Raw genomic sequence first — 13,468 nt, 5'->3', positions numbered from 1 at the left:
CTAATACTTGCCATTATTTTTCTATTGAAACCCATTGTAGATTCAATTTCTCTCACGACATGTCAAAACCAAGAGATGCCAACTGCTCCATTTGTTCCCTTAAGTGATTTTTCAAATTTGCACCCTTTGGTTCAATAATCTTTCCCAAATTCCCAGATGAAAAGAGCATTTGGTACCACCTTACTACTGGTCTCATTAGTGGTCTCCTCTGCAACAACCCCATAGTTTGGTGTACCTTCCAAAATAAGACACACAAAACTGTCCAGTGTTTAAGCCTTAACCTAAACTATTTTTTAACCTGTTTCCTTGACAGGATAATCAAAATTACCATTCCTTTCAATGTATTTTGAGTAATACTGGAACCAATAGGTTACACAGGATAAACTTTCCACTGGCTGGAGTCAAACCTAGCACAAAGGGAAAAAGTTGTGGTTGTTGGAAGTCAGTTATCTCAGTGCTAGGACACACCTCTGCAGGAGCTCCTCAACATACTGTCCTAGGCCTAAGCATCTTCAGCTGCTTCACTGATGACCTTTCCTCCATTCTAACATCAGAACATTGGGATGTTCACCAATGATTGCAAAATGTTCATCACTATTTAAGACTCCTCAGATACTGAAGCAGTGCATGTTCAAATGTAACAAGATCTAGACAATACCCAGGCTTGGGCTGAAAACTGGCAAGTGACATCTGTGTCACACAAACGTGAGGCAATGACCATTTTCAATAAGAGATAATTTAACCACTGACCTTTGACATTCAATGACGTAACATCAGTGAATCCCCCGCTATCAACATCCTGAAGGTTACCATTGACCTAAAACTCACCTGGACTCACCATATAAATACATTGGCCACCAGAGCAGGTCACAGGCTAGGAATACTGTGATGACAACTCATCACTTGACTCCCCAAACCCTATCCATCTTCTTTAAGGCATAAATCAGGAATGTGATGGAATACTTGTACTTGTCTGAATGTCTACAGCTCCAGCAACACATAAGATGCTTGGCATCATCCAGCCAAAGCAGCCCGCTTGATTGGCACTACTTCATAAAGCATCTACAGCCTCCATGACAACCGTTCAGTAGCAGCAGTGTGTACCATCTACAAGATGCACTACAGAAATTCACTAAAGATCCTTAGAAAGTACGTTACAAATCCACTTCCATCGAGAAGGACAAGGGCAGCAGGTACCTGGGAACAGCAGCAGCTGCAAGTTCCCCTAAAAGACACTCATCATCCTGACTTGGAAATATATCGCTGTTCCTTCACGGATGCTGGGTCAAAATCCTCGAATTCCTTCCCGAAGGGCATTGTGGGTCTACCTAGGTGCAGGTGGACTGCAGCAGTTCAGGAAGGCAGCTTACTACCAGAGCAGGTAACAGGCTCTGGTAGACCCACAAGGGCAACTTGAGAGGGACAAGCAGTGATGCCCATGTCCTTTAAGTAAATAAAAAAATTAAGAACTCCTGTTTTAGCCAATTCCATTTTCTCCAGTATTGAAGCTGCTGCAGTGTTAACCTGCTTCGAAAGTAACATCTTGCTCAAGCCACTGCAACATTTGTGCAGAAAATCTAACCGAACGGAATCATGATAATTTGTTGAAATTGATGTATTTCAGATTTAATATCAAATGCTGGTTTTCTCTCATTCTTTTTCTGTGATAGAGGCAAATGGCGAAGATCACTTGGCAGTATTAGGAATGAAGCAAGAAATAGGTCAACTTACAAGTATTTTTCTAGCTGTAAAGGGAAGAGGTTCCAGAGATCTAATCAGAAGCTAGACATGTTTATTATAGTGCCATAATTGTACATTGATGTTTTTTGAAGGAAGAAAATTGTTACAGCAGGGTTACAGGAAGATTCTGTGATTTAGTTTTTATATAAAGGATATGCTGATTACAGCCTGACTAAAAGAAGTTAAACAAATGGATGTTAAAAATCATCTGAGCACACAACTACAATTTCTATGCAGAGTTAGAGCTGGGTGTATATCAGGGCCCTTCGTTTACTTTCTTTGCAATCACTTTGCATTTACTCCCTGGCTCGCCTTGCACATTATTTAAAATTTACAGGCTCACTGTACTTCATTCGAGCCATGCCTCTTTCTACAGACGTAAGGCCAGGCAGCTTGTCATGTTTGCCAGCAGTGAAGAATTGAGGAGACAGATGCATAATTGTACAGCATCATGCTACATTAATATTACACCTGCACCATGTGAAAACACATTGTACGTGCTTCAAACAAACATGTGAAAATCAGATGGGAACATTTCTGAGTCAAGTCAAAGGGGATTGTCAGTCAGGAAGTACCTGAACAGTAAGTCAAATGCATTGTTTGAGGACTTGGACGAGACTAGTCAGGTATCATTATCATCTGGTGAATAGGCCACGTTCAGTCCTACAAATAGGCGAGGGATCAACAGTCATAAAGTTCTGTAGCATTGAAAAGGCCCTTTGGCCCAACTTGCTCATGCCACCCAGTTTTCACAATTTAAGCGAGTCCCATTTGCCTGAGTTTAGTCCATATCCCTCCATACCTATCCCATCCATGTACCTGCCACAATGTTTCTTAAATGACAAAATTATACTTGCTCCCACCACTACCTCTGGGAGCCCATTCCAGACACTCACCATGCTATGTGTGGAAAAATTACCACTCTGGATCCTTTTGTGACTCTCTCCTCTTACCTCGTACCTATGCCCTCAAATTTCAGGCTCCCCTACCATAGGGAAGATCTGTCGGTTATGGGCTACATCAGTCAAGAATTGCACAGAGATCATTCAGGAGAATGGACATTTGTCATTCAGGGATGTTCTTCCAGGTTGGTCGGGGGAGTGGGCCGTGATCAGTCCAAAACAATAACGAGGTGTTTTGCTATGCTGGGTATTAGGGAAAGAATAGTACCCCTTAGCAACATTCAAACATAGTATGGTACAAACTCCAAGCAGCTTGTGCAACTTGATTCATAAAGTGGCAATACATTTACAAATCCAAGCTTCTATTTCCAATGAGGTATTACTGTGTCCTCGGAACCTTTTATCTTTCTTTCTCTCCCACAACATGCATTGTGAAGAGCTATTTACGATTAATCTATGACTTCAGCAGCAATTGGCCTGAAATACTGTTGGGTTCAAAACAATGTGGCAATGATAGAAATTCCAGATAGTCCCGGTAGTGACAAATACTTCCGCTGCTGGAGAGGGCAAAATAGCATGGCTATGCTGTAGAGGTATGGTGCATACATGATGAAGGGAGGAGGAGAGAACTGTGAAATAATTCCTGAAAGCTCAGGCAGAAATTGTTCATCAAATTCTCTGAAATTGATACAGCTGACTTTTGGTAAAATTCAGCCTGAAGTTATTTTGCAAAACACATTTTTTGTGGAGATACAGTTGAACTCAATAAAAATATTCATTCAAATGTCAATTTTTATAGAAGTAACCTGCTCTGGAAATATTTGAATTTACAGTTTCTGTGTGGTTTCCTTTGAAGTACCAATCTGCAATAATTAAGACAGAGACAATCATTTCCAAGTCAATTTACTTAACTTAAATCTGACTCAAAGTTCATGTAACTACATGAACGTGTAAATTTAGGAACTTAGTTTAACTAGAATCCATTTTCACCAGTTAATGTTACAATTGAACTTCACGTGGTTAGTGTCGTGTGATGTTGCAAAATGGGAATAAAGCACAAAGATCTTAACTCCTACCAAGAATGTGATCAGGCAGCAATGCAACGTGTTTATTCAGGCCACATCTGCCAAATGAGAGAGATAGAAGTCCTTACCTGTGCAACGTAAGCAGTGTCAGAAATGAGTGAAAAGCTATCCAACTCTCCATGGCCAATGTAGGTTTGGAGAAGAATATTCACTTTTCCATAGGTATTCTCTGCTCCACCTGCGACAGGTAACTGACAGTAATCATCCAGCAGCTGAAGGAGTTCCTCCACTTCTTCCTCCCTTACCTATATCAATACAAAGAAACACACTACATTAAATGCTAAATGATTTATACCAAGCAGACCTCATAAAACTCAGACCTCCGTAAAAATAACGGATATATGAATCCCATCAAACATTTACAGCAAAAAAAACCGTCCTTCACCTCATGCAACTAGATAATCCAACTGTTACGCATTTAGATTTTTGCAGAATATTTGCTGAAGTTGCATTATTGATGATTTATGGGCAAATTACAGAGTTTCGAATTAAAGTACAATGATCAAGAGAGAGAAAATTATTATAAGAAGAAAAGAAAAAGCAGAATTCAGCTCCTTTATTTTTTATTCATCTACAGGATACGGGTGTCTCTGGCTAGGCAGCATTGATCGCCTATCTCTAATTGTCCAGAGGGCAGTTGAGAGTCAACCACATTGCTTAAACAATAAAATGAGAAATGTGCAAGGTCATACACTCAGTATTTATACAATATATTATTTGAACATCCCTAACACTTTAAAAAACTGTCGATAAGAAAAGGTGTTCATAGGCAAAAAATGATACATTTGGATGTATTAGCAAACATTTCTATCCACTGAAAGATGGGTAAAAAATCTAACGCTCTTGGGTATTTCTGAAGACACTTCAAAGAACTTGTCTTCACTGATCAGAACATTGAATTTATGAGTTGGGACATCATGTTGCAGTTATACAGGCCATGGTTAAGGACACTTTTAGAATGCTATGTACAATTCTGGTTGACTTTCTATCGGAAGCATGTTGTTAAACTTGAGAGAGTGCAGACAAGATTTATAAAGAAGTTGCCAGGACTCGAGGGTTTGAGCTGTAAGGGATAGGCTGAATAGACTGGGGAATTTTATCCCTGGAGTGTCACAGGTTGAGGGGTGACCTTACAGATGTTTATAAAATCATGGGGGGGCATGGATAGGGTGAATAGCCAAGGTCTTTTCCTTACAGTGGGGATGTTCAAAACTAGAAGGCACAGGGTTAAGGTGAGAAGGGAAAGATTTAAAAAAAGACCTGAAGGGTTAACTTTATTATGCAGAGTGGTGTATGAAGCCTGGTACAATTAAAACATTTAAAAGTCATTTACATGGGCATATGAATAGGAGGGATTTCAAGGGATATGGGCCAAACGCTGGCAAATGGGACTAGGTCAGATTGAGATGACTGGTGGGCACCGACACGACGGACTGAAGGGTCTGTTTCTGGCTGTATGACTCTTACTCTAAGTAAAAATGAAAAAGGGTTTACAGATTTTAATACAATTCCCTACCAAAGCTTTCATAATAAAAGATCATTCTATTAAAAAGTACTTTTGGATATGTAGTAAATACATAAAAATAAAGGACTGTATACACACATAGGAAAATGAGCTTAAAATGTTATTTTACGAAATTCAAGATGTTAAAAATATCACCTTTGTATAGTTTAAACTGTAACAAATGTGGCAACAGAATTAAAAGTGGAGTCAAAACATTGTCATTTGATGAAATATTTCACTGACGTGTATTCTAATGTTTTGGCGATTCACTAAAATTGATTTTATTGATTTTACCATCAGCAGTCTGGAAACAAGTGGTGAATCGAAGCTTGAAATCACAACAGGTCAGGCAGCATCCGTGGAGAGACGACAAACTAACAGAGTCTAAATGACTCTTCATCAGATTCCATTCAGATTGCATTCTCAGTGTCCTTTCTCCCCCAGCACTTCACCCCCAACACTATTGCATAAACATTGCCCCCTCCATACTTCACATCAGCTCTGATGAAGAGTCATCTAGATTTGAAACATTTGCTTGCTTTCTCTACATGGATGCTGTCTGGTCTGCTGTGATTTCCAGCATTTTTTGCCTTCAGTACAGATTCCAGCATCTGCAGTAATTTGCTCCTATATTGTGAATCAAAATTTGGTGTAATTTACTGGTGCTGCAGGTGATACGGGCAAATAAAACATTTAAAAGTGATTCTGCCATGAGAACTAATTGCATTTGTCTATTACGGACACAGGATTTGGTGGGAAAAGGAGAGAAAATGGAATACAAGAGTAATTTCGCAAAAAAAAACGTGGTTACTAAGATCTTTTGCAAATAAGGAAGAGTTAAAAGCTGAAGAAAATGTTGGTCCCTTAGAGGATGTGGCTTGGGAATTTATAATAGGAAACAGGAAATGGCAGAGAGATTTGGAACAAATATTTTAAGTGTCATCATGTCAGAAGATACTAAAAGCAGCCAAGAATATTGGAAAATAAGTTGGTAAAAGGGATAGAGGAGCTGTCATTGGTGAAAAAGACTTGAGGAAAACGAATGAGAGTAAAGGTAGCTGGTTTTCCAGACGTGATGGCCTGTATCCTAGTCTGTTTAAAGAAGTGGTTGCAAAAATAATGGAAGTATTGGTTATGATGTTTGTGGCAGTTTTGAAAACTGTAAATGCAATATTCCTATTTAAGAAAGGATGACAATAGAAATTGATCTTATATCTGTAATTGGAAAAATGCTGGAATCCATTACTAAGGAGGCATAGCAGGCGATTTTAAAGAAAGAACTATTACATGATCAAGGGGACGAAACAGTTTTGTGAAAAGGAAAGTCAGTTTGGCAAATTTTTTTAGGCCTTTTTGAAAATGTAACACCGAATGGATAAAGGAGGACCAACAGGTATATTTAAATTTTCAAAAGGCATTTGGTATTGTTGCATAAGATGACTACACAAGACAAAAACTAATGATTTTCGTGGATTATATTAGCACGAACAGAGGATTGATTGAGCAGGAAATAGAGAGATGAAGTAAATGCAGTATTTTCAGGTAGTGTGCCACAGGGAAGATGTCGGGGCTTCAACTATTTACAATTGATATCAAAGATTTAGTCATAGGGACCGATTTGTACTGTCTGCAAATTTGGCTACAATATAAAATAGATGGGAAAGTTAGTTATGAAATGATCACAAAAGTCTGCAAAGGGATGTAGATCATTTGTAGCTCAGGTTGAGGTTCTGGATGTGAGTTTGCTCGCTGAGCTGCAAGGTTAGTTTTCAGACGTTTCGTCACCATTCTAGGTAACATCATCAGTGAGCCAGGCCCGGATCAGATTTGTCCTCGGCTGCTTTGGGAAGCGAGAAATGCAATTGCTTCGCCACTTGCGAAGATCTTTGCATCCTCGCTCTCCACTGGAGTCGTACCTGAGGACTGGAGAGAGGCAAATGTAATTCCTCTCTTCAAGAAAGGAAATAGGGAAATCCCCGGCAATTATAGACCGGTAAGTCTCACGTCTGTCGTCTGCAAGGTGTTAGAAAGGATTCTGAGGGATAAGATTTATGACCATCTGGAAGAGCATGGCTTGATCAAATACAGTCAACACGGCTTTGTGAGGGGTAGGTCATGCCTTACAAACCTTATCGAGTTTTTTGAGGATGTGACTAGAAAGGTTGATGAGGGTCGAGCTGTGGATGTGGTGTATATGGACTTCAGTAAGGCATTTGATAAGGTTCCCCATGGTAGGCTCATTCAGAAGGTCAGGAGGAATGGGATACAGGGGAACTTAGCTGCTTGGATACAGAATTGGCTGGCCAACAGAAGACAGCGAGTGGTAGTAGAAGGAAAATATTCTGCCTGGAAGTCAGTGGTGAGTGGAGTTCCACAGGGCTCTGTCCTTGGGCCTCTACTGTTTGTAATTTTTATTAATGACTTGGACGAGGGAATTGAAGGATGGGTCAGCAAGTTTGCAGACGACACAAAGGTCGGAGGTGTCGTTGACAGTGTAGAGGGCTGTTGTAGGCTGCAGCGGGACATTGACAGGATGCAGAGATGGGCTGAGAGGTGGCAGATGGAGTTCAACCTGGATAAATGCGAGGTGATGCATTTTGGAAGGTCGAATTTGAAAGCTGAGTACAGGATTAAGGATAGGATTCTTGGCAGCGTGGAGGAACAGAGGGATCTTGGTGTGCAGATACATAGATCCCTTAAAATGGCCACCCAAGTGGACAGGGTTGTTAAGAAAGCATATGGTGTTTTGGCTTTCATTAACAGGGGGATTGAGTTTAAGAGTCGTGAGATCTTGTTGCAGCTCTATAAAACTTTGGTTAGACCGCACTTGGAATACTGCATCCAGTTCTGGGCGCCCTATTATAGGAAAGATGTGGATGCTTTGGAGAGGGTTCAGAGGAGGTTTACCAGGATGCTGCCTGGACTGGAGGGCTTATCTTATGAAGAGAGGTTGACTGAGCTCGGTCTCTTTTCATTGGAGAAAAGGAGGAGGAGAGGGGACCTAATTGAGGTATACAAGATAATGAGAGGCATAGATAGAGTTGATAGCCAGAGACTATTTCCCAGGGCAGAAATGGCTAGCATGAGGGGTCATAGTTTTAAGCTGTTTGGAGGAAAGTATAGAGGGGATGTCAGAGGCAGGTTCTTTACGCAGAGAGTTGTGGGAGCATGGAATGCGTTGCCAGCAGCAGTTGTGGAAGCAAGGTCATTGGGGTCATTTAAGAGACTGCTGGACATGTATATGGTCACAGAAATTTGAGGGTGCATACATGAGGATCAATGGTCGGCACAACATTGTGGGCTGAAGGGCCTGTTCTGTGCTGTACTGTTCTATGTTCTATGTTCTATGTTCTATGAGCCTACGGGACATAACACCAGCGCTTCGTCGGAGGCTCACTGATGATGTTACCTAGAATGGTGACGAAACGTCTGAAAACTAACCTTCCAGCTCAGCAAGCAAACTCACATCCAGGATGTAGATCAGTTAAATGAATAGGCAAAAAATCTGACAGTTACAGTATAAAGTGGAAAACGTGGATGTTATCCACTGTGGTAGAAAGAAGGGAAGAAAAGCTAAATATTATTCAGTTGGAAACAGACTGTGAAATGTAAGCAGTTGAGTAATTCTGAATGTCCTCAAACTTGAATTCACAAGAAGTTATTATGGAAGTAATTTGGAAGGGAAATGAATGTTGACCTTTTTTTGTTAGGGATCTAAAGCATAAAAGTAGGAAAGCTTTGTTATAACTGTTGATGAAACCGCACTTGGAGTATTCTGTACAGCTTTGGTTTCCTTAGTTAAAAAACAGTATGCTTAGTTTGGAAGTAGTTCAGATAGGTACAGTAGTCATGCTATTGGGATGAATATAGAACAGTACTGCACAGGAACATGCTCTTCATCCCAACTGTCCATGTCTGTGCCAATCATGATGCATTCTTAACTAATCACATCTTTCTTCACATGGTCTGTATCCTCTATTCCCTCCCAGTTCATGGCGATTGTCTAAATACCTCTTAAATGTTGCTATTATATCTGCTTTTACCAGCTCTTCGGGAGCCTCTTCCAGGCATGTGTGTAAAATATCTACCTTGCACATCTCCCCCAAAGTTCCCTTCCCTCACCTTAAATCTATGCCTCCGAGTATTTCACATTTCCAGCCTGGGAAAAAGACTATATTTATCCACTCTATCTATACCTCTCATAATTTTATATACTTCTATCAGGTTGCCTCTCAGTCTCTGATGCTCCAGCAAAAACAATCTGAGTTTGTCAGCTTCCACACATAAACTCCCTCCTTTGTCCTTAAGTGGACCTTCACATTTTCTAGCTACCCTCTTGCTTCTAATATACAAACAATAGTTTATGGATATTTCATGTTCCATTTAGCCCTCCTACTTCCTTGTTTAAGTGCTTTCCTGCTTCCTTTATATTACTCATGGGCGTTGTCTGATTTCAGTTGAAATGACCCACTATCACAACTTTTCTATTACCCACTTTCTTATTTGTCCTCTCTCCCACTGGCAATTGGGTGGCATATAATATAAAACTATCATTTTGATTATACCTTTTTTATTCTTGAGTTTTACCTGTACAGCCTCGTTGGATGAGCCCTCCAAGATGTTCTCTCTCCATACAGCTGTGACATTCTCCTTAATCAGTAATTCAACTCCCCCAACCCTATAGCACCCCTTGCATTCTTGACTGAAAGATGTGAACATTGGAATGTTGAGCTCCAGTCCCACCTTTCTCTCAACCAAGTTTCTGCAATGGCTACAACATCATAGTTCCAAGTATTAATCCAAGCTGTAAGCTCTCTGCTTACCTTTTATGCTTCTTGCATTAAAATAAATACTGTCCAGGCCACCACTCCAGCCGTGTTCGTTAATCTGGCCCTGCCTGTTCTTTCTATTAAACTTCCTTAGCTTAACAGCTACCTTCTCCTCAATCACTGACCTACTGCTCTGGGTCCCACCCCCACAACATTCATTTAAAGCTGAGTGGCACAAACAAACGTCCCTGCAAGGAGATTGGTGCTCATTCAGTTTAGGTTTCAACCCATACTTCTCATACAGACCTCTCCTGCCCTGGAAAAGACCCCAATGAGCCTGTTTTATGGAGGAAATCATCCTACTCAAGCAGTGTTGAATAATGAGGACAGGTCGAGCAGCTCGAACTTCTTATTGTTAGAGTTCTGAAGAATAAGAGGTGATCTTATTGAAATGCACAAGATTCTTGACAAGGTGTATGCTGAGAGAATGTTTTCCCCTTGTAGAGGAAGCTAGAACTGGGGAGCATAGTTTCAGATCATGGAATCTCCCATTTAAGACAGAGACCAGGGAGAATTTCTGCTTTCAGAATTAGATGTCCTCCCTTGCGGCTGTTTTACTGCTGTGTAGGCATTTATTCAAGGCGGGGGGGGGGGGGGGGGGGGTGCAACGGCAAAGGAACTCCACAACCCTCCAGCCGATTATTTTCCATGACAGTAGGGCCTATGGGTAGCCTTCCCACCATGTCACCATTGGACACTATGTGCCACAATGTATTAAACCAGCAATTATAGTTAAAAGGATTTTAAAAGGCGATAATTCAAAGTTACCAATGATTTTCTACTGATATACAAGTTCACTACATCTATTTAATTTCTTCATATATAAATTATGTACCAAACCAGAGGCACAAGCAATTTTCAAAATATTTGGTTTGTAAATTCTAGAAGTTCATTTAGCAGCTCCCAAGAGATTTCATTGCAGGCACTGTGTTTTTCAATGGTTCTTCAGGTGGAAGTGATTGATAGCCACTAATCTATTGCTGGAGGTGCTGGTGTTGGGCTGGGGTGGACAAAGTCACCTGACGAAGGAGCAGCGCTGTGAAAGCATGAAATTTCAAAAAACCTATTGGACTATAACCTTATGTTGCGTGACTTGTGACTCTGTTCTTGTGTTAGCTGTGTGTAAATTCAGGGAATCATTAAAAAAAGTGGTCACTTGATGATATTTAAATAAATGGCAAATAAGTTACAAGGCTACATGAGAGAAACAATATCACTCTAGTTGTGAGACATTGCATTGTTGCTAATAAAGTGTTAAAATAGGCCATATCATACTTATTGGATTTAGGACCAAATGAGAACAGGAATCATATTTTCCTCAGAAGTAGATGTTTTTAGAAAAGATAATACACGATATCTGGAGTTGAGGTCATGACAAAAGGGCAAGCAAGTTAAATTAGCTTTCTTTGAAATAGAGACAATTGTTCACTATGACGAAATATTCAAATACAAGGGTACAAATATTAACAATAAGCATGCCAGGAGGAATTGTTGAACGAAAGCAAATAAATCTGTTGAGTTGTTACCTGCTAAGCAAAAAATGATTCAAAATACAATTTGAACTACATCTGCAGGAAGAATGAAGGTACGCTGAAGTTTGTCAAGTGGAATTGAGCTGTAAAAATGTGATAGAGCTTGTTTGATTTAACGGCATTTTGTTATCCTGAAAACATTTATTGTTCTTAAAACTATCAGATGTCACAAATTGCTTTATAGTCAACAAAGTCTTTTTTGAAGTGAAATCACCCTTTCTCATACAGTAAGATGCATAGTAAAAGACAAATCCAGAAAATGATTAAGAAATATCCTGCTCACTCTCAGGCTTTGGGAAAGTAATCTTTACTGAGGAACTGAATAATGCATTTGGATTATTGCTCTCTAGATTCTCCTATTATAGACATGGCTTTCTTTGACCTTTCATTTAATCAACCAGGTCGGGCTATTTTGCATCGTCCTCAAATCTGGTTGCCCCCAAAAATTAATCACCTCCCTCTACCTGCTGCATGATGGCATGCAAACAATGATCCTCATCAACAGACCTACCTCAGACCTAATACATTTGCAAACTGGGGTCAAGTAAGGGTTTGTCTTCGAACTGATGTTCTTTTCTATATTACCCTATTTGGGGAAACATCCATTCTACTTGTACCTTGTCAATCACCTTTAACATCTTACGTAACTCAATCAGTTCTCCACACATCCTTCTAAACTCTGGACAGTATAGGCATAAACTGCTCAATATCTCTTTATACGATAAACGCCTCATCTCCAGAATCACTCTCGTGAACCTCCTCTGCACTGCCTCCAATGCAATTGCATCCCTTCAGCAAGGGGAAACAAAAATGTATGGAATACTCCAGATGCTGTCTCACTAATCTTTTATACAGTTGCAGCCACACTTCCCTACTTTTGTACAGTACACATCACAAATGCCAAAATTCCATTTGCCTTCTTGATGATGCACTGTGCTTGTATACCTGTTTTCTGTGATTTACACACAGAAACCCAGGTCCCTCTGCATTGAAACACTCTAAAGTTTACCTCAATTTATATAAGAAATTACATTTCTAATCTTCCAACCAACATGGGTAACTTCACATTCGTCCATATTAAACTCCATCAGCCAAATTTTGGCCCAGTCACAAACTATCCATAACTACGTGTAATCTTTGCTTTACTTTTTTTCAATGTAGTTTATTTTCTCACTTATTTTAGTGTTGTCTACAAATTTGGCAACACTACCTTCTATCCCTGCATCCAAGCCATTAATAGAATCATAGAATCCCTACAGTGCGAAAATAGGCTGTTCAGCCCACCGATTCTGCACTGACCCTTTGGAAAGCAACCCATCCAGATCCGCTCCCCTACTTCACACACCACGCCCCTCTCTCCCTTACCTTGTCCCTGTAACCCTGCATTTCTCTGGGGCTAAACCACCCATCCTGCACATCCCTGGGCACTAGGCAATTTAACATGGCTAATCCACCTAACCTGCATATATCTGGACTCTGCAAGGAAAACAGACTACCCAGAAGAAACCTAGCAGGCTTGGAGAGAATGTGCAAACTCCACACAGACAGGCATCCAGGGATGGAATCAAACCCAGATCCCTGGTGCTATGATGCAGCAGTACGAACCACTGAGCCCACGATGTCCCCCAATATAAATTGTAAATAGTTGGGGTCTATAATTTGGGTGTTTACTCTTAAAAGATGACAGTAAATTAAATCACATTTTCTCCAAACCAGAACACAGTACCTACTACATTGCTTCTCAAATTAGAAGATCTTTTAGTCTCAACCTTTCCAATTCAATTTATCTGTCATATATTGTGTGTCAAGCAAAGGAAGTGACAGACCAAAGTTCCTTTATGTGAAGAACTAAAATAATTTTTTATTTCTCAGTATA

The 13,468-nt window shown here is 40.2% G+C and overlaps 1 protein-coding gene across 1 annotated transcript in view; it reads right to left on the bottom strand.

Moving 5' to 3' along the window:
- The window catches only part of ascc3 (activating signal cointegrator 1 complex subunit 3), a 507,536-nt gene that overhangs the window by 179,531 nt on the left and 314,537 nt on the right, over positions 1–13,468 (bottom strand). Inside the window, exon 21 of the mRNA XM_059645261.1 lies at positions 3,796–3,972. Coding sequence (XP_059501244.1) covers positions 3,796–3,972 — 177 coding nt within the window. The remainder of the gene's footprint in view (positions 1–3,795; positions 3,973–13,468) is intronic.

This window comes from Stegostoma tigrinum, chromosome 4 (genome assembly GCF_030684315.1).
Source record: "Stegostoma tigrinum isolate sSteTig4 chromosome 4, sSteTig4.hap1, whole genome shotgun sequence".
NCBI lineage: Eukaryota > Metazoa > Chordata > Chondrichthyes > Orectolobiformes > Stegostomatidae > Stegostoma > Stegostoma tigrinum.
This window is presented reverse-complemented; position numbering and strand designations above follow the sequence as displayed.